A 22,271-nucleotide genomic window follows, 5' to 3' on the forward strand; every position below is an offset into this window, starting at 1 on the left:
TTTTCCCCAATGGTTTATAATCTATTACTGTACTAAATTCTTTTATTTGAGACCAAGGTTTACTCTTGTTGCCCAGGCTGGAGTGCAATGGTGCGATCTTGGTTTACCACAAGCTCTGCCTCCTGGGTTCAAGCAGTTCTCCTGCCTCAGCCTCCCAAGTAGCTGGGATTATAGGCATGTGCCACCATGCCCGGCTAATTTTGTACTTTTAGTAGAGACAGGGTTTCTCCATGTTGGTCAGGCTGGTTTCAAACTCCTGACCTCAGGTGATCTGCCTGCCTCCCAAATTGCTGGCATTTACAGGCGTGAGCCCCCACGCCTAGCTTACTGTACTTAATTCTTTTGGGCCTAAATTGGTCCTCAGTTGGCTAGTAGAGCCTCATCAAGCTGGCTGTTTTATTCCTCTGCCATGTCCCCATCATTCTATGAAAACTTCTTTCTTCCTGGTGTAACACAGATCTTTGTTACCTGCTCAGCTGTAGCCTTGGGATCAGGCCCGTTCTCTGAGGAGTGATCATTCTCTTTAGTGGAGAATGGTATTGGAGACTATGATAATGGGCCCTAGGTGTGCTCTTTGCTTCTTGGCCCTTTTAGCAAACAGACATAGGAAACATGCATGTATACGTATATTACATACGTGTATGTATATTCACATACATTCACATATAAATATATCTTCCCATATATATGTGGATTCATGCCTATGCACATAAATCTAGAAATCATGAATTCACACTGATATCTGCAGTATTAATGCATCCTCTCAGGATTTCTTTGCTTCTGTCTTTTTCACAGCAAGAACCCAGGGTTCTTTCTTGCCTTCTGTCTTTTTCACAGTGAACAACAGCAACACATTTACTCAACCTTTAATAGGTACAGAATTGCTTTGCCCATTCCACTACAATAAGTAACTCTACAAAAATTTTTAGGAATTGTTTGGCAGTTCTGCACCTGCCCCACTCCACCCTGCCACGATTGAGGGTATAAAGTCAAATGTGTTCACAAATTACTTGGGATTATTTCTGCTTTGCCTGCCTGCCTCGAGGTTGGTCAGTGAGATGGGTGATTTGTCTGTCTTCTCTCCACGGTATTTGCTGTCCATGTGAAATATGAGTAGGTTTCTTTGTTCTGGTTTGCTTTAGCAAACTTAAAGGTAGTATTTTCCCTTTCTATTCTTACTTTTTTTTTTTAAATAAAAAGTATTTTTGTCTTTATAAAAGACAAAACTAAATAAAAAGGTAAGTTTAATGAGGTCTTCATCTGAGAGCTGTTCCAGTTTGTCATCCACCCTTGTAGGGAACCAATTTTAGTGTTTTCTGCTTTTTTTTCTGTTTTTCTATTTTATATAAAAATAAGCAGACTTTAAAATTTTTCGGCTAGGTGTAGTGGCTCAGCCTATAATCCCAGCACTTTGGGAGGCTAAGGCTAAGGGCAGATCACCTGAGGTTGGGAGTTCGAGACCAGCCTGACCAACATGGAGAAATCCTGTCTCTACTAAACTACAAAATTAGCTGGGTGTGGTGGCACATGCCTGTAATTCCAGCTTACTCAGCAGACTGAGACAGGAGAATCACGTGAACCTGGGAGGTAGAGGTTGCAGTGAGCCAAAATTACACCATTGCACTCCAGCCTGGGCAACGAGTGAAGCTCTGACTTAAAAAAAAAAAGCGGGGGTGGGGTGGGGCAGGCACAGTGGCTAATGTCTGTAGTCCTAGCACTTTGGGAGGCCGAGGTGGGCAAATCACGAAGTCAGGAGATCGAGACCATTCTGGCTGACATGGTGAAACCCCATCTCTCTACTGAAAGTAGAAAAAATTAGCCGCACGTGGTGGCACACGCCTGTAGTCCCAGCTACTTGAGAGGCTGAGGCAGGAGAATCACTTGAACCTGGGAAGCAGAGGTTTCAGTGAGCTGAGATCGCACCCCTGCACTCTAGTCTGGGTGACAAAGCGAGACACTGTCTCAAAAAAAATAAAATTTAATTAAAAAAATTTTTTTTCTTACATAAAAAGTAACATCTATTGTGTTCTTTTGCACTGTTTCGCCTTTAAAATTGAATAATATTTCTTGGAAGTCACTTTGTATCAGTTCATATAGCTCTTTCTTAGTATATATTTTTATAATTCTAAAAAGCTGGTTTTAGATTTTATTTTCTCCTTTAGTTTCTGTCTTCCTCCATTCTCTTACACCTTGACTGATTATATCTTTTAAGTTGTTTCTTTTTACTGTTATGTGTGCATAGTTTATGCACATCCAGTATTGCCAAAATTTTATACTTTCAGCATGTCCTATTATTTGCTTGTAATCTCAACTTTACTGTTGTTCAAAGGTGGTGTCCTAGGATTTGGTTCAGATGTTGTAAAAGAAATCCCAAATTAGTTTTTAATAGATGGCTTATTTTTCTCTGGCTTACCAGACTCTGGTTGTTTATCTCTGGACAGTTTTCAAATTGCTGCAGTGTAGGGGACCCAGGCATCTCTTGTGTGGTAGTGTTCTGCCATTTCTAGGCTCTTGACTAAGATAGAACTGGAAGGGGAGGCAATGAACCTTCCCTAGAAGCCAGGACCCAGAAGGGATACCTCACCTCTCTTCACATGTCATTGACTAGAGCTTAGTTACATGCCCACACAAGCATTAAGATGTTGAAAAATCTATGTGAGCATGTGTCCAGCTAAATGTTCTTAAAGGAAGGGTAGAATGGATATTCCCTAATCACAGGTGTTGTCTCAAGTTACAGCTTCTGGGTTTTTAAAATAACTTTTATGTAATAAAAGTTAAATCTTTTATTGTATAAAACTGTGGCTACCAGTTACACTTTTGAAGTTATACTCAGGGTAGTGGTGTGCATTGTTCTTCATGAAGAAAGGAACTGACAGTTTCTTCATAAAAATGGCAGCTGTCAGCCGGGCGCGGTGGCTCACGCCTGTAATCCCAGCATCCGCCGAGGCGGGTGGATCACGAGGTCAAGAGATTGAGACCATCCTGGTCAATGTGGTGAAACCCCGTCTCTACTAAAAATACAAAAATTAGCTGGGCATGGTGGCACATGCCTGTAGTCCCAGCTACTTGGGAGGCTGAGGCAGGAGAATTGCTTGAACCCAGGAGGCGGAGGTTGCCATGAGCCGAGATCGCACCATTGCACTCCAGCCTGAGTAACAAGAGCGAAACTGTGTCTCAAAAAAAAAATGATAGCTGTCTTTTTAAAAGTTGTTACTACCTGTAGTAGGTAATTGATTCAGGCAGAGAAGGACTTTGCAGCTTTATTTCTTCCCGTTAGCTGTGGATTAGATTCTCCACGCAGTGTTGCATATTGCCTATTACAGTTTCTGGTTCTTGATAGTACAGATGCTGTTGGCTTTAATTTAGGAATTTCTCTAATCTTCCTTCAAATAATTCAATACTCTGAATATTTAACATGTGTTACATTTTTTATAGTTTAAGACAATTTGAGATTGTATTATTATGCTTAAAAGGGAGTTGTAAAGAGCTAAAAGATTCTTTGTAAGACTTTCCTCTCCTGCATCTGATTTAAACTGTTTTATAAAAGTCTTTTAAATAATTTTTTTCTTTTTGAGCTGGAGTTTTGCTCTGTAGTCCAGGCTGGAGTACAGCAGCATGATCTCTGCTCACTGCAGCCTCCGCCTCCTGAGTCCCAGTTCAAGCAATTCTCCCACCTCAGCCTCCCGAGTAGCTGAGATTTAAGGCACATGCCAGCATGCCCAGCTACGTTTTGTATTTTTAGGAGAGACAGGGTTTCACCACGTTAGCCAGGCTGGTCTTGAACTCTTGACCTAGTGATCTGCCTGCCTCAGCCTCCCAAAGCGCTGGGATAACAGGTGTGAGCCACTACGCCCTGCCTCTTTAATGAAATTTTTAAAAATCCAAATCGAGATTGTTTTGTTTTGTTCTTTCCCCTTTTGAATTTCCCCTAAAGTACTGTGCACACATCCACACAGTTATTTGTGCAGTACTTCTTCAGCGTTCATTTAGTTGTACTTCATGCTGATTGAATTACTGGTGTTATCCTTCGGTGGGTAAGGCTGGATGAATTTTAATCAGCTTACTTGTTTTGTCTTCATGTAGCATATAGTTTTTAAAATGTATAAATAAATTTGCTCTTATTGTTTATGAAGTATTCATGGCTTAAAAAATTCCTTTCTTCTCCCTTTTATGAGCAGCCCAGTGGGGGATAACATCATGTTGTCACTTCCTCTTAGCTTTTCAGGAAGGAATGCTTCCTTTCCTCTAGTGGTTTTTTTTTTTTTTTTTTCTGTGAGATGGAGTATCACTCTGTCACCCAGGCTGAGTACAGTGGTGCAGTCTTGACTCACTGCCACCTCCATCTCCTGGACTCAAGCAGTTCTTCCTCAGCCTTCCCGGGGTAGCTGGGATTCCAGACGTGTGCCACCAGGCCTGGCTAATTTTTTTGTATTTTTAGTAGAGACAGGGTTTTACCATGGTGGCCAGTCTGATCTCCTGACCTCAAGTGATCTGCCCACCTCGGCCTCTCAAAGTGCTGGGATTACAGGCATGAGCCACCGTGCCTAGCCTTTTCTTCTGGTTTATAGTTGTGATTCAGCAATCCAATCTTTTAACCACAACCTTGGTGGTGGTATAAAAACCAATTTTTATCCATTGTTTTTATGGAAGCTATATTATCTCTCATGGAGAAATGCCCCTTCAGTTTATCACTGGAATATTTTTTTCCTTAGCTTTAATGGAATGTCACTTTTGAGATTTTTCTTGCTTATCATGCCCCAGAGCACTTAATACAAAAGAATAATATATTTAAGATTACTTAATTATTATATTGAAATATGCTAAAATGGTTCTGAATATTTAGAATGTTATTTTTACAAACTTTTTGCTTATTTTGTTATAAGTATTTTGCTTACTAATTTGTATAGCAAACATAATCCACCCTTTTTTGTGGAGACAGAATCTTGCTCTGTCACCCAGGCTGGAGTGCTGTGGTATGATCTTGGCTCACTGCAGCCTTTACCTCCTGGACTCAGGAGGTGATCCTCCCACCTCAGCCTCTAGAGTAGCTGGGACCACAGGCATGTGCCCAGCTAATTTTTCTATTTTTTGTAGAGACCGAGTTTCACCATGTTACACAGGCTGTTTCAAACTCCGGGCTCAAGCCATCTGTCTGCGTTGGCCTCCCAAAGTGCTGGGATTACGGGTGAGAGCCACTACGCCTAGCCACAAATTTTTTTTTTACACAGAAAAAAAAGTTTAGGAATCTGGTTTATTTGCTGTATCTGCTTTTCTTCTCTTTTTTTCCTTTCTTTTTTTTTTGAGATGGAATTTCATACTTGTTGCCCAGGCTGGAGTGCAATGGCACGATCTCTGTTCACTGCAACCTCTGCCTCCCTGGTTCAAACAGTTCTCCTGCCTCAGCCTCCTGAGTAGCTGGGATTACAGATGCCCACCACCACACCCTACTAACTTTAAAAATATCTTTATTAGAGATGGGGTTTCACAATGTTGGCCAGGCTGGATTTGAACTCCTGACCTCACGTGATCCACCTGCCTTGGCCTCTGAGAATGCTAGGATTACAATCGTGAGCCGCTTTTTTGTCACCCAGGCCGAAGTGCAGTGGCACAATCTTGGCTTACTGCAACCTCTGTCTTCTGGGTTTAAGCGATTCTTCTGCCTCAGCCTCTCAAGTAGCTGGCATTACAGGCACCCGCCACCATGCCTGGCCAAGTTTATGTATTTAGTAGAGATGGTTTAACCATGTTGGTCAGGCTAGTCTCTGACTCCTGACCTCAAGTGATCCACCTGCCTCAGCCTCCCAAAACGCTGGGACTATAGTCATGAGCCACTGTGCCTGGCCCTGTATCTGCTTTTCAAACCAGAATAAAATTAACAAGATTAAAGACAAGCCTGATGATGCAATCAGAATGATGCTGTTATCATTTAGCTAGGTTGCTAAATGGTAAGGGTGATTTTTTATTTTCCATGGAAAGTTGATTGCTGTATGCTATTTTTACATGCACACACACAATCACTTTCATTGAGTGAAGTTAGTATGTGACATACCACTGTTGTGCGGTTCACATACACAATTCACTCATGAGCATGTGGAATTATTGTACTGTTGTGGAATGATGTAAAAAGCTCAGTCAGTGTTCCTTTTTCTCTTTCCCTGTTTCTTCCACTCTCTGCCATGTGTGTATATTAGCCATATACAGATATTACTTATTTTCATTTTTAGTTAGAGGGATGTGTCTCCAGTATCCCTCCACCCTTAATAAATCCTATATTAGTCTTGTAATTGAAATAAAAGTCAAGAAAAAGTTCTTAATGGACTTCTTCCCTTTATATTGCTTATTAGTATTAAAATGGTAACACATCATCAAAAGCTTTAAATTTAATAGTGTTACTAAATCACCTTGTTCAACAGCATAACCAAATGTTCCCTTAATATGACCTTTTAATATAAGCTATTCAGTGATATACCATTATGCTTCAAGGAGTTTTGAGATGAGTTACCTATTATCCTAGACCAATCAGTTATCCTATTTGTTTATCATATTCTTTATTAGGTAGTTAAGCTATATATTTGTTTTCTTACAAATGTATTAGACTTAAACTGAGCAGCACATCATTACGTAACAATTATTATCGATAATATTTAATACTTACAAAGCACATACTCTTTCAGGTATTCCTTACAGTGTTTTAATTTAGAACTTTGAGCCACCCTAGTATTTTGTTAGCTATGGAACTAGGTAACTAGATTATTAACTGTAGTCAATGCTTTTGGTTTATTTTTGTTTCTTTGTTTGTTTTGTTAGAGATGCGGTTTCACCATGTTGGCCAGGCTAGTCTTGAATTCCTGACCTCAGGTGATCTGCCTGCCTCGGCCTCCCAAAGTGCTGGGATTACAGGCGTGAGCCACCGCACCCAGCCATCAATGCTTTTTTTTTTTTTTTTTTTTATAATTTCTTTTTGTTTTTTTAATTTTATTGATTTTATTTTTTGTTAGAGACAGGGTCTTGCTTTGTTGCCCAGTCTGGTCTTGAACAACTGGCTTCAAGTGATCTTCCTGCCTAGGACTACAGGCGTGCTGCAGTTACTGGTGTGAGCCACTGCGTCTAGCCTAGTCAGTGCTTTCTAAAAAGAAGTAAAATTGAGCTTTAAGGCACTTTTTCTTACCAAAAGGCTGTTACCAAAGCCTGGGCTCTGAGTATGCATGCGGTACCAAAGGTAGTTCAAATCAGGGATTCATAGCTAGCAGACACACATGTTATGTAGCTGGTCTTTGAAAAGAATAGAAGGAATAGAGAGGTAGGTTTTAATCACATAAAACTGTGTCCACTCTTTGTGTTGTGCCTCAGGAAAGCAGTGTGAGTCATTGCATGAGTGCATAAATTGTTTCAGATTGCTAATGCATCATCATATTATGCAAACCTGGCATATAAGAGTGATAGGTTTGTATACACAATACAGATGAGGTTTTTCTGCCTTAGTAAAGATAATATATAAAAAGCTAACCATTAGGTCACACTAATGCTTAATGCTAATTGTGTTACTGCAGCTAGTAATGGGAGATAGCTGCTTTTTAAATGTAGATTGATGGACCGTCTTGAAATACTGTTTTTCCACTTATTTTTATGTTGTACCGAAAAAAAGATTAGTTTTATAATCAGAAAGTTTCTCCGTTTATGAAAGAAAATCTCTGTTTATGAAAGAAAGAAATGGTTTATGACCACACCATTTATTTGAACTTCAGAACATAATTTAACATCACTTTTGTAGATGATAGAGAGAATTAGGTGTTACCTTTCTGTCTTGTCAATCTTTGTAATTCTGCATTTTCTATTGAAAGTGAGGGTTTTGTTCTTTTCCTTGATTTGATTTTGTAGGTTTACTGTTATCTGTTCTCAATTCTGAAATTCAGTGTTAAAACTGAAAATCCCCCCGATAAGTTAAGTAAATTGATAGAGCAGCACAATAACCTGACTTGATGTGATAGACTTTACATCTTTATCCTGCTTAGTGTGACATTTTGCTGCAGAAACCATGTATGTTATTACATGGTACTTTTTTAGATCCCACTGTGTCTTGGAATATGTGGTATATGTATTCTAAACAGAATTGAGAACTTTTGAGTGGTAGCATACATCTGGCTGCAGTGGTTTGCTTTAAATGACTGCATTATTTGTCATAAACTGCTGGATTCCCATTGTTGGAAGATTGGAAGATTGTGAGGCATGAATCAGTAGTTTGAAGAATAAAGTTTTGCCAAAGAACATGTTGAACTATTATCATTAATTTTTCTTTTTTTTTTTTTTTAAGTTTTTGAGATGGGGTCTTGCTTTGTCACCCAGGTTAGTCTCAAACTCCTGGACTCAAGTGATCTTTTTGCCTCACTCTCCCAAAGTGCTGGGATTACAGGCATGAACCATCATGCCCAACCCATGTTGAATTAAATGTGTTGATTACTTAGTCAGTACAAGCCTAGCAAGAGGTTTACTTACCTTTTTTTTTTTTTGAGACGGAATATCACTGTCTCCCAGGCTGGAGTGCAGTGGAGCAATGTCAGCTTACTGCAACCTCTGCCTCCCAGGTTCAGGTGATTCTTCTGCCTCAGCCTCTCAAGTAGCTGGGATTACAGGCATGCACCACCACACTTGGCTAATTTTTTGTTGTTTTTAGTAGAGGTGGAGTTTCACCATGTTGGCCAGGCTGGTCTCAAACTCCTGACCTCAAGTGATCCACTCGCCTTGGCTTCTCAAAGTACTGGATTACAGACATGAGCCACCATGCCCTGCCTAGGTTTACTTTCAAGTGCCATCTTTTCTTGGTTAGTCATAGTTGCTCAGAGCACTAATTGCTGATATTGTGACCTAGTCCTACAGTGATTATATTTGCTAATGGCATGGGAATGGGAATTATGGTGGGACTATACCCAGATAGCATCTGTCCTGCTGTTTCTAGGATACACGTTTATGCATATAAATTATTCTTTATGATTTTTAGTTTATTGAGTCTTTTATAAGGATGGAAGCAGTTGATCTTTCTCTCATTTCTCTAGTCACCCACAAAAGCTGTATATAATGCCAGACATTGGAATCATCCCGATTCAGAAGAACTGCCTGGACCACCAGTAGTAAAACCTCAGAGTGTCACAGTAAGTGAACTGTACTTACTTATTTTGTGTTTTTTTAAAAAGCTATACATTAAGCAGTTACCCTTTTAATTCACAATTTGTAAATCTTTGACTTCCCTATTTAACAGTTTGTTTTGACTTTCTTTACTAAAACAGTAGTTTCAGTTTAATTCATTGGAAAACTGAGGGTTGTCGGTAAGATAGCAGAGATTCTAGTGCTGCTAGGTTAAGAATGAAAGCCATAAAAAATAAGACTCTTGTTACTCATGACCCACATTTCATGGAATTTATAGTATTTAGTGTTTAAGAGCAAGATTGTCCATATTTGATGTTTTTATAAGAGGTATATTGTATATTGCATCTATATGTATTTCTAAGTGGCTTTCCACGCTTAATTTGCTTTTCAGAGGCAAATTTCTTCCTGTATTCCAGTAATACTTTTTAATCCAAAACATTAGGAAAAAGATTCTTAGCAACTTATTTTCTCCAGAATGACTGATAGTATCATACATGATTTCTAGGTTAACAGTAAAGCTTCAGTCATCTGGGGTTATCAGGTAAAGTAGTTCTTTACAACAACAAATAATTTGGGGATAGAAGTTTTTCTAATATATAATGTACAGTTTCCTGTCTTTGTAAACTGTTTAGACTCCTCTTGATAGTATAAAGAAATCATTTTGTATATTGGTAGTAATATATCATGCTCCCGTTACAGCTGTTTATTTCTGCCCTAAACTATTTCACACTCTTTTGATGTTAAAATTCTTTTGACTCTAGTTTTTCTGTCCTGTCCCTTTCTGCTTATGAAAGCTATTTTTGCATGCAGTTGTGGTTCTGTAGTCTTTCTCATGGTACTAGAGACAAATTGTGTGAAATAAAAAGTTTAAAAAAGACCAGAAAGAATTTTTGAGTGGTTCTTCTGTATGTAGACATGCATATGTCTTACCTGTTAGCACATGGAATTCAAAATATTTCTAAAGGCCTTTGAGAGGCCTCCCCATTCCCCCCTTTTTAAAAAGCTTTATTTACTTTTTCTGAAGCCGAATTTGCCAGATAGATGAGATGTTCCTATTTTTGTATATTTATTTAGAACAACTAATTTAATACCTTTATTAATAGGTGAGGCTGTCTTCAAAGGAACCAAATCAAAAAGATGATGGAGTTTTTAAGGCTCCTGCACCACCATCCAAAGTGATAAAAACTGTGACAATACCTACTCAGCCCTACCAAGATATAGTTACTGCACTGAAATGCAGACGAGAAGACAAAGAAGTAAGCAGCCATATACAGTGTTTACTGCATGTTGATAGATTTTTGTATGTAACATTCAGCCTTTTAATATCTTCAACAAATATCAGTATACTGATACTCAGTTTTGAACCACAAACTTCTTTTGTCCTACCATCATCATTGTTCTAAAAATATTTTTGTTGCTATCTAACAAACTCTTTTATGCACTTATATAAAGTACAGTGAGCCCACAGATTTAAATAGTTCATAGTTAAAAAGGGGTGACATTTTTTTTTCTTGGCAGTTATATACTGTTGTTCAGCACGTGAAGCACTTCAATGATGTCGTAGAATTTGGTGAAAATCAAGAGTTCACTGATGACATTGAATACTTGTTAAGTGGCTTAAAGAGCACTCAGCCTCTAAACACGCGTTGCCTTAGGTAAGATTTTTATATTTTACAATTATGTACATGCTGTATTAAATTTTTTCAACTATGTATTATCCAAAAAGCCAGACATTTTTAATTTTGTTATGATGTGTATAGTATATATAGCCAGTGATACGTTAAAATGCCCACCCGCCCTCCCTCCCTCCCTTTTTTCCTTCCTTCCTTCCTTCCTTCCCTCCCTCCCTCCCTCCCTCCCTCCCTCCCTCTGTCTCTCTCTTCTTTTCCTTTTCTCTCCTGTCCCCTCTTTTCTCGTTTCTCACACTGTCACCCCAGCTGGAGTACAGTGCAGTGACCTCCATCTCCTGGGTTCAGGTGATTCTCTTGCCTCAGTCTCCCGAGTAGCCGGTTAGCTGGGATTACAGGTATGAGCCACTATGCCCAGCTACTTTTCTGTAGTTTTAATAGAGATGAGGGTTCACTATGTTGGTCAGGCTGGTCTTGAGCTCCTGACCTTGTGATCCACCTGCTCAGCCTTCCAAAGTACTGGGATTACAGGCGTGAGTCACCTTGTCCAGTCAGAACTATTCATTTCTTTATAAGGAATTTGGTTCTACATGATTGAGGGAAAGCTGGGTGATCATAGCATTTGTAGCATACCATAGGCTTCAGTTTTTAAGTGGTTAAAAAACAAGAACAACATGCTAAAGCCTTTTTGCCCTGTATGGTGGCTCATACCTGTAATCCCAGCATTTTGGGAAGCCAAAATGGGAGGATTGCATGTGTCCGAGAGTTCGAGACCACCTTGGGTAACATAATGTGACCCTGTGTCTATAAAAAATAAAAAGTGAGTCATGGTGGCATGTGCCTGCAGTTTCAGCTCCTTGGGCCACTGAGGTGGCAGGATGGCTTGACCTGGATGATAGAGTGAGGTGAGGCTCTGTCTCCAGAAAAAGGAAGAAAAAAATACCGAAAGAAAATAAATAATTTTTAAAAAAGAATCTTTTAAGTTATTTTTACTTTGATGTTCACGTAATAAATTAGGTTTATTTAAGCATGTTGTGGTCTGAGTGCTTACATTTACACCCAAATGCTCAAAATAAAAAGATGATCTTTTGTATTCCCTAATGAATTGATTGAATACTATAATTTTGATTGAATATTTGAGTCATTTGGAGTATAGTCAATCAAATGTAATTAATTCTAATTTTTATTAGAAGTATTATGAAAGGTAGCTCAGAGTTTAAGCTTTTAATGATAGTAGTAATGTAAAGAATGCACTAAAGACAATTATGTTATTTTTAAAAAATACAGTATACCTAATCACATACTAGGCACCAGTATATTTTATTAATGTGTTTTGCCTCTGGTTTTTATATTGTGATGATGTATGGGCAGTGCTTTGACCCTTTTACCCCCTTCCTATTTGCTGGTTATGGTATTACACAAACAAAACTAATGTACTAGCTGTTTCCAGTTCCCCTAACCTACTGTATTTTCTTCTAGTGTTATTAGCTTGGCTACTAAATGTGCCATGCCCAGTTTTCGAATGCACCTGAGAGCACATGGGATGGTAGCAATGGTCTTTAAAACCTTGGATGATTCCCAGCACCATCAGGTATTTTTAACTTTCTGAGATTGAGAAAACTACTAGTCTGTTTGGCTATCAAAAAATGTCTTCACTGGATATTCTATAAATAAATCCTAATTATAGATTGAGTTCATTTTATTTCCTAAATTTGTAGTGCTTATGGTCAGAAGATTTTGCTTAACTTATTTTCTCATGAACACATTTTTTCTTAATTTGTCATTTTATACTATTAAAATTTTATTTTGTTATCTTGGCTAATGTGGCATACTGATACTGAATTTTAAAAGCATGATTTTCCCAATAATCAGAAAGCGCTGAGAAGAATCTGTTAATATTATTTGATACTAATGCATGGGGAAAAAACTGGTTTGGAAATGCAGCTTTAATTTTCTTAGAAACTTTTCTGTTCATTGACTCGAACATAGCCTCATTGTGATAAGGAATAAATTCTTCATTTTCCTTGCCTTTGATGTTTTTGCTTAATAATAAAGTAAACATAATGAAAGTAAATAGGTTTATATTTTCCAAAATTAGAAAAAAGTAACCATCATTGCTAATTATTATGATTAGTAGTATTTTGAGATGGCCTTGCAATATTTTTGTTAAAGAAACTATGTTCTAAAAACGGATTAGGTGATACAGAATTAATTTAATACTGCATCTTCTGGGCCATGCGTCTTGGCTCATGCCTGTAATCCCAGCACTTTGGGAGGCCAAAGTGGGCGGATCACCTGAGGTCAAGAGTTTGAGATGAGCCTGGCCAACATGGTGACACGTGCCTGCAGTCCCAGCTATTCAAGAGGCGGAAGCAGGAGAATCACTTGAACCTGGGAGTCAGAGGTTGCAGTGATCCAAGATCTTGCCACGGCACTCCAGCCTGGGAGACAGATTCTGTCTCAAAAAAAAAAAATAGTAGTTTGTTGCTGGACAAGGGCGTGTCCCCACTTGTAAGTCCCAGCTACTCTGGAGACAAAGGTGGGAGGATTTCTTGAGCCCAGGAGTTTCAGATCCATTCTGGGAAACCTAGTGAGAGCTCATCTCTTAAAAACAAACAAAAAAGACTTTGTTTGCTTTATTATTGCAGTTAACAGGGGACTAAGGCATTACAGTGTGTGATCTTAAGGGCAGTGGGTCCCCCATGGCCTTTACTATGGCATCCTATTTTCCAAAAATAATTTGCTGCATAAACATTTAATCAGACATCTGGTCTGACACTTCTATACTTTAGGGTCTCAAAGTTTAAATCTTTAGATAGTTGTATTTTCTGTATGTTGAAATAAGTGTAAGAACAGAATATCTCAAGTGTTGGAATATCCCATATGTAAGACATTTTTTTATATTCACATTTATCTAAAATACTTCATCTTCAGTATTTTTAGATTGTATAAGTAGAGTGTGCTGGCCGAGTGTGGCGGCTCATGCCTGTAATCCTAACACTTTGGGAGGTCAAGGTGGGCAGATTGCCTGAGCTCAGGAGTTCAAGACCAGCCTGGGCAACATGGCGAAACCCCATCTCTACTAAAAATACAAAAAGCTAGCCAGGCATGGTGGTGCATGCCTGTAACGTTAGCTACTCAGGAGGCTGAGGCACAAGAATAGTTGGAACCCCGGAGGCAGAGGTTACAGTGAGCCGAGATTGTGCCTCTGCACTGCAGCCTCAGTGACAGAGTGAGACTCCTTTAAAAAAAAAAAAAATTAAAATTAAATATAGAATGTGCTAACTTAACTACTTGACCTGAGTGGGTTTGGTACATTTTATTAATGATTTAAAAAATTATTTGGTTCACTCAGACTTGATTGGTTTATTGTATTATTTCAAGCAATCCTCACAACTCAGCCTCCCAAGTAACTGGGACTACAGGCACCCGCCACCACACCTGGATAATTTTTGTATTTTATTTTATTTATTTTATTATACTTTAAGTTCTGGGGTACATGTGCAGATCTTGCAGGATTGTTACATAGGTATACACATGCCATGGTGGTTTGCTGCCTCCATCTCCCCATCACCTTCATTAGGTATTTCTCCTAACATTATCCTTCCCTGATGTTTTATTTTTTTATTTATTTTTTGAGACAGAATCTCGTTCTGTCACCCAGGCTGTAGTTCAGTGGTGCAGTCTTGACTCACTGCAACCTCTGCCTCATGGGTTCAAGCAATTCTCCTGCCTCAGCCTCCGGAGTGGCTGGGATTGCAGACGTGCGTCACCATGCCCAGCTAATTTTTTTTGTATTTTTAGTAGAGATGAGGTTTCATTATGTTGGCCAGGCAGATCTTGAACTCCCGACCTCAAGTGGTCCACCTGGCTTGGCCTTCCAAAGTGCTGGGATTACAGGCATGAGCCACCAGATCTGGCAATTGGTTTATTTTAAAGAAATGCAAATATGTGTCATTCAGCATTCTGGGTTTATATACAGATGTAAACACAGCTGTGTTTTGCAGGGGAAAAGAACGTTAAGGGTTTGATACGATTTAAAATTATTTCAGTTATTGAGGGTTTTTTTTGTTTGTTTGTTTCTTTTTTTGAGACGGAGTTTTGCTCTTGTTACCCAGGCTGGAGTGCAATGGCGCGACCTCTGCTCACCGCAACCTCCGCCTCCTGGGTTCAGGCAATTCTCCTGCCTCAGCCTCCTGAGTAGCTGGGATTACAGGCACACCCCACCATGCCCAGCTAATTTTTTGCATTTTTTTAGTAGAGACGGGGTTTCACCATGTTGGCCAGGATGGTCTCCATCTCTTGACCTCATGATCCATTTGCCTCACCCTCCCAGAGTACTGGGATTACAGGTGTGAGCCATTGCACCCGGCCTTCAGTTACTGATTTTAAACTGTAATATGACTGTCTACTATATCATAAAGAATAGGCTGGGCATGGTGGCTCATGCCTATAATCTTAGCAATTTGGGAGGCCAAGGTGGGTGAATCACTTGACTTCAGGTGTTTAGGACCAGCCTGGGCACCCTATCTACAAAAATACAAAAAAGTCAGCTGGGCATGGTGGCACATGCCAGTTGTCTCAGCTACTTGTGAGGCTGAGGTGGGGAAGATTGCTTGAGTCCAGAAGGTCAAGGTGACAGTGAGCTGAGATCATGCCACTGCACTTCAGCCTGGGTGACAAAGTGAAACCCTGTCTCAGAAAAAAGTGAGGTATATCATAGTAGAATTTATACCGGTACACACACACAGGTCTGTAAAAATGTTCTATAAACTCTTCATTTAGCACAGAATAGCCAAAGAAATATGTAACTCAGCTTATATTCTTACAGCTTTCAGGCATTCACGTATGGAAGGTCCATTGAAAGGATAATCTTAAGCAACAGCATTTCATTTTTTAAGCATGTTTCTTCAGAATATTTTTAGAGGGACCACTGAATAAAACATTTTTCAAGTTTCCAACATGGTCAGTAATACAAGTTTTAGGCATTTTAACTTGTAAGCAAAAGTCACTAACAGTCTTATTTCCTGAGATTGTCAGGAGTTGCTCACATGAACTTTTTCTTTTCCTTTTTTTTGGTCTGTTGAAGAATCTGTCCCTCTGTACAGCTGCCCTCATGTATATACTGAGTAGAGATCGTTTGAACATGGATCTTGATAGAGCTAGTTTAGATCTCATGATTCGACTTTTGGAACTGGAACAAGATGCTTCGTCAGCCAAGCTACTGAATGAAAAAGACATGAACAAAATTAAAGAAAAAATCCGAAGGCTCTGTGAAACTGTACACAACAAGCATCTTGATCTAGAAAATATAACGGTAGGTTCCTTCTTCTTTCCAAGGTGAGAATTACTTTCAGAAAGTCTTTGGTTAGTTGCAATAACTGGGTGACTGTGGGCAAATGATTTAACTTCTAACCTTGGTTTACAGTTTGGCAAATTAACAGGTTTAGCTCTGAGTATAATTTCATTCCTTGCCTGAACTTCCTAGTTTATGTGCTTTTAGGTTTTTTGCCCAGTAAATTGCTGCACATTTTCTGTTGCATTTTGCCTAATCCTTCTCTCTTTATTATTTATTTTATTTTTTAAGAAATAAAAGGGGCCAGGTGCAGTGGCTCACGCCTACAATATCTGCTTTGAGAGGCCAAGGCAGTTGGATTTCTTGAACCTAGGAGTTTGGTTCTAGCCTGGGCAACATGGCAAAACCCCCATCTCTACAGAAAATACAAAATAATTAGCTGGACATGGTGGTGTGCACCTATAGTCCCAGCTACTCAGGAGGCTTAGGTTGGGGGAATCTCCTGAGCCCGGGGAGTTTGAGAGTACAGTAAACCAAGGTTGTACCACTGCACTCCAGCCTGGGTGACGGAGCAAGACCATCTCAAAAAAAAAAAGGTAGAACTACATTTAGGCTATTAGGAATTTGCATTCTTATTCTCCATAGGTTTCAGGAATAAAAACTTCAGAAGATTTACGTCTGCCTTTTTCTTTTTTAATTTATAATAATAATTATTTTTTGAGACAGGGTCTTGCTATGTCACCCAGGCTGGAGTGCAGTGGTACAGTCATGGCTCACTGCAGCTTCAAGCCCCTGGCCTCAAGTGATCCTCCCACCTCAGCCCCACAAGTAGCTAGGACTACAAGTTTATGCCACTATATCTGGCTAACTTTTGTATTTTTGGTAGAGATGGGGTTTTCACCACGTTGCCCAGGCTGGTTTTGAACTCCTGGGCTCAAGCGAGGTCACCTCAGCCTCCAAAGTGTTGGAATTACAGGCGTGAGCCACCACTCCTGACACAACTGCCATTTTCAATGAATAGGCATCTATTTATTCCAAGTACCTCAGGGTGTCTGTTTCACGGGACCTGAAGAACCCTGAAGACACCTCAAAGAAGACTCTTAGGCACCTCACCTCCCCTGAGGTGGTGTTTTTTATAATACGGTCATGGCCAGTAGCTGCTCTTATGCTCATCACAATGCACCATGTGTGAGATGGCTGTGCCATTTTTGCTTTATTTCAGTTCTGCTTTCTTCTGGCTTTTTTACTTATAGAATCAATAATGTTCCAGTGGTTTCTAGGCCAGTAGAAGATAATTGGCTTGTGATTTTGGAAAAAATAAGAGTGTTTATTACATAATAACCTGGTTTGTAGACGTTTCCAACATCAAAACTATAATAAACATTTATTATTTTCTATGCAAACGTACCCCGAAAGTCCAGGGAAGCTGAGAAACTGAAGAGTGACAAATCCAGTTTTTCAGAAAGAAACATTTAGTAGGGACTTCTAATCAAAAGCCGTGTTTGTGTCTTGGGATCCCCATGCTATTACCCCCACATTTAGGGTTTATATGCCATAGGGAAAGTATAATTCAGAATAGATGTGTAGGGCCACTGAAGTACATCAAGTTGTTTGACCTCAGGTTAAGATATACAGTAAGTACCTGATTTTACACAGGGAACAACGAGTAAACCAGAAATTTTAGAGGCTTTCCCAGAACAGATGTTAATCAGATCTCAGGCCAGATGATGTGGCTCACAGCTGTAATCCCAGTGCTTTGGGAGGCTGAGGTGGGCGGATCACCTGAGACCAGGAGTTGTGCCAACATGGTGAAACCCCATCTCTATTAAAAATATAAAAATTATAGCTGGACCTGGTGGCAGGTATCTGTATTCCCAGCTACTTGGGGAGGTGAAGGCACAAGAATTGCTTGAACCTGGAACCTACGAGGCAAGGTAGAGGTTACAGTGAGCTGGAATTGGTGCGACTGCACTCCATCCTGGGTGACAGTAAGACTATGTCTCAAAAAAAAAAAAAAAAAAAGCCAATGTCTCCCCATTATTTAACTGAAGACTACAGCAGCATTTGTCACAAAAATGTATAGAATGCTTTGTGCTAGCCAGATGTGACTTAAGGCTCTTGCTCTATTCTGTGTTAATTAGGTTAGAGGTGGTAATAGATTCTGGTTAAGGTGGAGGATGGGAGAGCAGTTTAACTTTAAACAAGAAGATACAAAACTGACATGTATTCAGTACTTTTCACTTTATAAGATTGTGGAGAGAGATGCTGCACTCAGATGGCAAATCTGTATTCCTCCATGTCATCATACCATCTGTATACTCCATTGAAAACTTTTTAACTTTTTTTCGTTTTTGAGATGAAGTCTTACTCTGTCACCCAGGCTGGAGTCCAGTGGTGTGATCTCGGCTCACTGCAGCCTCCACTTCCTGGGTTCAAGCTATTCTCAAGCCTCAGCACCCGAGATAGCTGCGATTACAGGTGCATGCCACCATGCCCAGCTATTTTTTTTTTTTTTTAAAGTAGAGATGGGGCTTTGCCATGTTGGCCAAGCTGGTCTTGAACTCCTGAACTCAGGTGATCTGCCCACCTCAGCCTTCCTGGGATTACAGACATGAGCCACTGAGCCTGGTTAAAACGTTTGTAATTTTTATTTATTTATACAATTTTTACAATGTCTACTCATTTTTTCATACTATAAAAGAATAAATTTGAGCCTGTAATTTTTAACTGCCTACATAGTTGGGTGGATGTGCCTTTATTTTTTTGTCTCCTATGTTCAACATTTAGATTCATTTCCGGTATGCTGTTAAATGGCAATGATAAACTTGATGATTTAATTTGTCTTATGTTTTGTTGAATTTATTAGGATGATAAATACCAGAATAAAAACTTTACTGTATTAGATAAAACAACTTTTTTATTCATATGATTAAGCCAGAGCACAGATGTCAATTTTAGGATTCCACTTTTTTCCCCCTAACGTTAACTATTCTTGAGTATTGTTTGTTTTAAATTGTACAGTAGATTTACTGTGTTGTTTTGTACAATGAATATCTTCTACACATTAGTTTTGTTACTAGTTACTTAATTTCTTGAATATATTGGTATTGCTGATGTGCCATGAAAAGATAATTTAAAACAGTAGTATAGGCATGCTTTGCTCAATGACAGATGTGTTCTGAAAATGAATCATTAGGTGATTTTGTTGTTGTACGAGCATCAGACTGTGCTTACACAAACCTAAAAGTTATGGCCTACTACACATCTAGACTGTACAGGTTTGCACCCTAAAAGCAACAGGCTGTACCACATGTAGTACAGCCTGTTGCTTTTAGGGTGCAAACCTGTACAGCATGTTACTATATTGATCACTGCAGGCAATTGGAACACAGTGGTGGCAAAATTTGTCCACCTAAATACAAAAAAAAGGTACAGTAAAAGTACAGTATAAAAGATTTAGAAAGGTAAACCTATATGGACACTTACCTTGAGTAGAGCTTGCAGGACTGGAAGTTGCTCTGTGTCAGTGAGTGAGTGAGTGATGGTGAGTGAACGTGAAGACCTAGGACATTATTGCACACCACTGTAGACTTGATAAACACTGTACTCTGGCTGTACTGTTTAACTCTTGACTCTTTTATAATAACTCTTAGCTTAAAACACTGTATACTGTGCAAAAATATTCTATGAGCTTTTTTCTTCTTTCAAAATTAATTATTTTTTTAACTTAAAAAAATTTTTTTTTTGTAAAAATGAAGACACACACGTTAACCAAGGTTCACACAGGGCCAGGATTATCAATAGGACTGTCTTCCACCTCCACATCTTGTCCCATTGGAAGGTTTTAGGGACAGTAAAACATGAATGGAGATGTCATCTCCTGTGATAACAATGCCTTGTCCTGGAATGCCTCCTGAAGGACCTGTCTCAGGGTGGTTTTTTGTTGTTGTTTTTCCCCCTTGAGACTCTTTGACTCTGTCATCCAGGCTGGAGTACAGTAATGTGATCTGGTCTCATTGCAACATTCGCCTCCCAGGCTTAAGCGATCCTGTGCCTCAGCGTCCCAGAGTGCTGGGATTACAGGTGTAGCCATCTCACAGCCTAATCCTCTTATTTTCTGGTTAATGACTTGGCTGTGCTTTAATTCTGAGGACTATTCAAGTTTTCAAATAACATGCTTGAATAATAGGCAATTTTTAAATGCTAGCATGCAGTATACTTAATATAGCCTAAAACATTAAAGAATCCTTTTTATGCCAATAGAAACAAAAGTGAAACTCCCTTTTAAGCATAAAAAGGCACGAGTTTTAATTATTAATATCAAATTACCATCATCTTTCTTTCTAAACAAAGAATGCCTCATTAGTCTTCAGCTTTTCCAGTATGACTCATGAATTAATACACCTAAAACCAATCTAAATCATTCTTTGAGGGACAGAATGAGAAATGACAGAGTTGAATCTGTTTTTGTAGTATTGGGTTCTAGTTCTACATTTGTCACCTTGGAGTACAACCTTTTTTTCTCTTTTCTTTTCTTCTTTTCTCTTCTCTTTTCTTTTCGAGACAGAATCTTGCTCTGTTGCCCAGGCCAGAGTGCAGTGCCATGATCTTGGCTCACTGCAACCTCCGCCTCTTGGGTTCAAGCAATTCTCCCTGCCTCAGCCTCCTGAGTAGTGAGTAGCTGGGATCACAGGTGCCTACTACCATGCCCAGCTAATTTTTGTGTTTTTAGTAGAATAGGGTTTCACCATGTTGGCCAGGCTGGTCTTGAACTCCTGATCTGAGGTGATCCACCTACCTCAGCCTCCCAAAGTGCTGGGATTACAGGCATGAGCTACCAGCCACACTCAGCCAAGAACAACTGTTTTAAAAGAAGTAGATTAAAAATCTTCTATATCTCTCCCAAATGTGCAATACTGGTAATACCTGTTGTTTGAATTTCTAAGTATCTAGTTTATGTACAGTTTTCAAATAGGCCGGAAGGACCTAATGTAAACTATCATCTTTTGAAGGGGAGAAACTGGGAGAAAAACTAGGTCTTGTCAATCTTTGCTAATTAAAGCATTTCTTTTGTTGTGCTGAAATTCCTTTATTACAACAGAAACCAAATTGCTCTTTGTTGGGAGGTGGCTTTATGCTTTAAATAGAAAAACAACAACTAAAGTGAAATAAAGAGAAAGACAAACTTTACTCTGATTGTAAATGTGGCTGTTAGCTTTTGTACTCTTCTGGTGGTGATCCTAAAGCATTATTTGAATAGTTTTGTCATCATGGCCACATGATGAATATCTGAGCTATTAAGCCTGCAGTCTTCAGTTTAAAACTAGTCAGTTTGCTGTACTAAAGTGAGCAAAGGATTTGTATGCAAAATATGCACAATACACCGAACAATAAGGAAAGACAATCAGTCTTGTAGGAAAATATGGAAAGAATAACGAACAGGAATCTCATACTAGAAATATAGTTCATTAATATGTGAAAAACTGGTCAAGTTTACTGTAGTTGTAAAAATACAACCGGGAGGCCGAGGTGGGTGGATCACGAGGTCAAGAGATTGAGACCATCCTGGTCAACATGGTGAAACCCCGTCTCTACTAAAAATACAAAAAATTAGCTAGGCATAGTGGTGCGTGCCTGTAATCCCAGCTACTCAGGAGGCTGAGGCAGGAGAATTGCCTGAAACCAGGAGGCGGAGGTTGCAGTGAGCTGAGATCGCGCCATTGCACTCCAGCCTGGGTAACAAGAGTGAAACTCCGTCTCAAAAAAAAAAAAAAAAAAGATACAACCCAAAGTGTTATACCATTTTGTGCCCTCAGACAAAAATGTTAAGTGATAACTTGTGCTTTTGAAGATTCAGGACAACTGGCAATCCCACAGTTTGCTCCTGAGAGTGTTACTTGTTAAATCCTTTGTGGCAAATTAATATTGATTAATAATTAAAAAATACATGTATCCTTTGACTTAGCAGTCTGACACTAGGCCTCTGTACTATAGAAATGAGTACCTCTACGTATGTGTAATAATAAACTGACAAATGATAGACTACTGTAATAGCACATTTTCTCTATGAAAAGCTAGTTTTAGAACTTTGTTAAATGCGGGCTGTTCTGATAAAATTGAAAATTCAATTTTATGTATAAATATAGTGTTAAAAAACTGTACTGATAGCGTGCAGTAAATTTTTGAAAAGAGAAACAATCTTTAGA

The 22,271-nt window shown here is 39.1% G+C and overlaps 1 protein-coding gene across 8 annotated transcripts in view; it reads left to right on the forward strand.

Moving 5' to 3' along the window:
• WAPL (WAPL cohesin release factor) overlaps window positions 1-22,271 on the forward strand; it is a 95,593-nt gene that overhangs the window by 47,289 nt on the left and 26,033 nt on the right. For 6 of the 8 annotated variants that reach the window (XM_054242887.2, XM_054242888.2, XM_054242889.2 and 3 more), the window contains 5 exons: window positions 9,051-9,146; window positions 10,245-10,397; window positions 10,660-10,796; window positions 12,249-12,360; window positions 15,859-16,086. In XM_054242887.2, the coding sequence (XP_054098862.1) occupies window positions 9,051-9,146; window positions 10,245-10,397; window positions 10,660-10,796; window positions 12,249-12,360; window positions 15,859-16,086 (726 nt within the window). The remainder of the gene's footprint in view (window positions 1-9,050; window positions 9,147-10,244; window positions 10,398-10,659; window positions 10,797-12,248; window positions 12,361-15,858; window positions 16,087-22,271) is intronic. The other 2 variants (XM_078345418.1, XM_078345419.1) reach the window with 1 other exon arrangement.

The sequence above is a fragment of the Callithrix jacchus genome, chromosome 12, assembly GCF_049354715.1.
Source record: "Callithrix jacchus isolate 240 chromosome 12, calJac240_pri, whole genome shotgun sequence".
NCBI lineage: Eukaryota > Metazoa > Chordata > Mammalia > Primates > Cebidae > Callithrix > Callithrix jacchus.